Genomic DNA, 3,806 nt, shown 5'->3' with positions numbered 1-3,806 from the left:
CGATGCGTACACAATAATATTTTTTATCCTCAAAGCAATGAAACTCCTAAATAAAGAGAAAAGTTCTATATAGCTTATAATGCCACCCCCACAAATAAACTAGAATCACGGTGCAGGATGTTTTCACATTACAAGATACTCGAACGTAAATAAGGACACTGGGCTCATTTAATCTTACAACCACTAAAAGGGATCATAAAAATTACAGACAACAGCATTATCTTACAAGATAACAAAAGGACAACTCAAACAAACCACATAAAACCAAATATGCATTTACTGAAAGGTTTGCCTGTACTCAGAAATCATTCAGCAACCTTCATACCAGAGAGATACACTCTACTCTGAATCACACTTCCCCCAATCCAAAATCCAGGCATAACCATCAAACCAACTTTTGGTTTTTCATCATTATCATCCATTATCAGATTCTTGACCACACTTTCCATATAAACATCAGAGAACTCACTCCCTCCTTTAACCTGAAATACCTTGACATTTGGCTCAAAAGAATAAGCCAACCGGTGTAAAAGCCAAATTGTCTTGGCCAGTTTTAGAAAAGCCTGGTAAAAGGGAGTCCTTGGATGCCCTCCACCCATCACATAATTTCGCTGATCTAAATTTCCAAAGAATGATGCTTCCATCTTTGGATGAACTACCACAAGGTATTTGCTCCTGCAAAATATACCAAAAATGGAATCTGGATTTTGCCCTAGCACATCCAAGGGGTCCATCTCCCTTAAAGCAAGAAATTGGTGGAAGAAGCTCTCTTTAGTGACTGTAATATTCTCTGATTTGATAGAAAAGCTTTCCTGCTCAAAGCCACTGAACATTCTCTGGCATATGTATGACTCGAATGCATATTTCTTATGAGCTCTCTTCGCATAAACAACATCAGGTTCGATTGAGTTGGCAGCAGCATCAAGGTCCCACCCAGCAGCTTTCATCATGTTGATTAAAGGTTTAGAAAAATCATGAATGGCTTTGGCAGCTGCTTCCACAGCAGAGGTGAAGAGGTCTGGAGTTAGGTCAACAGGGAAAAATCCATTTTCATCTTCTGTTTCTTTGGTAGACAAACCTCTAAGCTTCAAATTTTTTTCTAGTTTTGCTCGCTTCTGGCTAGCCTCATCAATCTGCTGCTGCAATTGATGGATCTCTGAATCTTTATTCTGGATTTCAGACTGGAATTTCTTCACCATGACCTCATAGGTTTTCAGGAGGCTCTGTTGTTCTTGAATTTCTGCAGCTAAACGTGAGTCTTGGGGAGAAACACACACTGGTTTTGGGTTGTTTTCCCTGTAGAAATGCTTGAGTTCAGACAGATTTTTCAGCTCACTTATAACAAGTTTATCAGCAGTGTGGATTTTATCAGGGTCATAGGGAGTATGAGCAGATTGCAGCTGGATATAAGCTGACTTTAGGGAAGAGATATTTGTAAAAATTTTAGATATTAAGGTTTCCACGGCTTCTGGATTCTGATTCATGGCCTCTTCCATGGGTTGAGGGTGGACCTTCTGACTGTTGCTCTCACGTAATTGCGTCTCTTTTGCTCCAGTGGGTAGCATAGCTAACACCAATAAAGCGACAGTTGTACAAGCTTTCTGTCAACGGAACCAAAATTAACACACAACCTGCAAGCTTCCAAAGAAGTTCAATCAAGTTGTTCAGTGCAAAAATTATTTATTTTTCTACATTACATGAGTGTTCAATTCATATTTGACAACTTAGAAGCAGAAGGTAAAGAAAAGAGATTCCATTACAACATGGCTAAAGAAGAGATTGATAACATGAGTTTGTTTATATACATATGTGTGTGTGACGTATTCAACTTATAATAAGAAGTGTCCACCAGCTAAAAGCAATATGCAATTATATACTCTTATTTCCAGCAATTTAACACTTTTATCATTTCAGATAATGTTTCATGCAATGTAGATTTGAGGAGTGGTTTAGGAACTTTATCAGGTTAAAAACTCATCCAAAAAAGTTCGAGGGCCTTGAGAGATATTTCTGCTAATTTACAGAAGGAAAATTGGGGCACCCTAAAACAAGGAAAGAGAGATAATATCATTATAAGACAAATGTCCAATAACATAAAAAGAGAGATAATCACTAAAGCAAATAATTAGAACATTCTCGATAAAGTGTATGATATAACATATCCTGAACATAGCATGTAAGCAACTACCAGTCTGTCAGTAACTAGCTCAAATTTTATTAATTGGAGTCTTCTTCTACAGCTTCTGATAATATTGGCAAATTATTGTTTTCTCCAAGACACTTTCTTTATTTGATAGAATATTAAAGTCTTTCTTCCCACAGCTTCTTAGACTTAGAACACTCTACAACTACAAGTTTACAAACATTCAATCCTCTCTTTATGTCTAACATGTTTAGAACTGAAGGTCCTAATTGCTCTTCGTCTTACAATTAAAACATCCAGTGTCACAAAAGTTGGCCATGGGAATATAATATCCAGAAAGAAAAAAATTTGATTTCATTTAAATCACCACAAGGATCTTAAATTAGTAATTTGATCCATACGGCAAGTTCACAAGATCATTTGTCTACTGCATGAATAACATATTTCTAACTACTAATTGGTAACTGATAAACTATTTAAGTCATAGTTCTCCTCACACTTACTCAATTCAAATTCACTATGAACTGACCAAAATCCCTGATATATATATTCAAAAGTCTTGGAAATACCACGAAGGATCTCCTCGTGGTCTAGTTTTTGATCCAAACAGTTAGTAGTACTAATATATTTCAACTGGTTGAAGCTGCATCAATTAAAATGAAATTTAATATAATGCAGCAATGGCTTTAAATACAAATAGCAAGGATTATCCAAAAGCAAAAGTCTAGTTTGTAATCCTAAGGCAAGTGAAGTCTATGAGAGAAAGGCTGATTAGTCAGCAAAATTCTAGTGTTGCACAATATCAAATTGTAAATCTTCGAAATAAAAATGTCAAAACTTCATTAAAAAAAGTGAAAACTAATTAGACTTCAATATACAAATGAAGATGGTGGGAATAAGCTTTCTACCTAGAAAGATTGCATTTCAGCAAGAGAATGAATCCAGCAAGCATAATACCCTTGAACCTAAGATATTGGGGGAAAAAAATACAATAATATGAGAGGAGATAGCTACAATTAATGCTGTAGAGTAAATCAACCCTAATTCTCAAGCAAAATTCAACAGAAATCCATAAAGATCTGATGCTTCAAAACATACCCAGAAATTGTGGTTATATCACAATTTCAAACCTAAATGTTTTATAAAAAAAGAATAGTAAATTTTGGAGAACAGAACATGTGGGCACATAAGAAACAACCTTAATCTACCAAAAGTAGATGAAGTGTTGGGGTAAAAACAGATAAGGGCAGAAAGATCTCAGATTTGTCGTACCTTGTGGGAAATTTGAACGGAGAGTGAAGATGAATTGCAGGTTCAGTAAAGTAAAGACGTGATGTTGACAATAAGTAACATTCCCCAACCGAAACCCTATTCCTATTCGAAAGGAAACCAAAAGGGTAACCCAAGTTGTCTTTTTTATTTTTATTTTTGTTTTTCATTTTCATATTTTATTTTTCTGTTCTATATTTTACAAGAATATACTATGTTATCTGTCAAAAAAAATTCTCATTAAAAATAATTGTTTGTTATATTGTTTAATTTGATAATTAATGTGTGTTTGTTTACGTAGAAGGGGTTTGAATTCCGTTTTTGATTTGATTATAAAATCTATCTACATTTTAAAAAAATATTGAGTGGGAGATATATTATCAAAAATTAATAA

At 34.6% G+C, this 3,806-nt stretch overlaps 1 protein-coding gene across 5 annotated transcripts; it reads right to left on the bottom strand.

Moving 5' to 3' along the window:
• Nucleotides 1-78: 78 nt before the first annotated feature.
• LOC133300384 (protein GRAVITROPIC IN THE LIGHT 1) lies at nucleotides 79-3,527 on the bottom strand. Of its 5 annotated transcripts, none has more exons than XM_061499913.1 (3): nucleotides 3,416-3,527; nucleotides 3,052-3,108; nucleotides 79-1,638 (listed from the first exon to the last, which is right to left on the bottom strand). In XM_061499913.1, exon 3 carries the CDS (start codon nucleotides 1,563-1,565, stop codon nucleotides 306-308), a length of 1,260 nt encoding a protein of 419 aa, XP_061355897.1. In that variant the 5' UTR covers nucleotides 1,566-1,638; nucleotides 3,052-3,108; nucleotides 3,416-3,527; the 3' UTR covers nucleotides 79-305. The 5 variants fall into 5 exon arrangements, with proteins under 5 accessions (XP_061355897.1, XP_061355895.1, XP_061355900.1 ...); XM_061499911.1 differs by having other exon boundaries at nucleotides 79-1,631; XM_061499916.1 differs by having other exon boundaries at nucleotides 79-1,601.
• Nucleotides 3,528-3,806: the final 279 nt, after the last annotated feature.

The sequence above is a fragment of the Gastrolobium bilobum genome, unplaced genomic scaffold, assembly GCF_033153095.1.
Source record: "Gastrolobium bilobum isolate Gb01-03AN ecotype WA unplaced genomic scaffold, APGP_CSIRO_Gbil_v1 utg28843, whole genome shotgun sequence".
Classification (NCBI taxonomy): Eukaryota; Viridiplantae; Streptophyta; class Magnoliopsida; order Fabales; family Fabaceae; genus Gastrolobium; species Gastrolobium bilobum.
This window is presented reverse-complemented; position numbering and strand designations above follow the sequence as displayed.

What these genes read in the sequence shown, in the direction of transcription:
- LOC133300384 (XM_061499913.1), bottom strand. Translation starts at nt 1,565, where the DNA reads ATGCTACCCACTGGAGCAAAAGAGACGCAATTACGTGAGAGCAACAGT.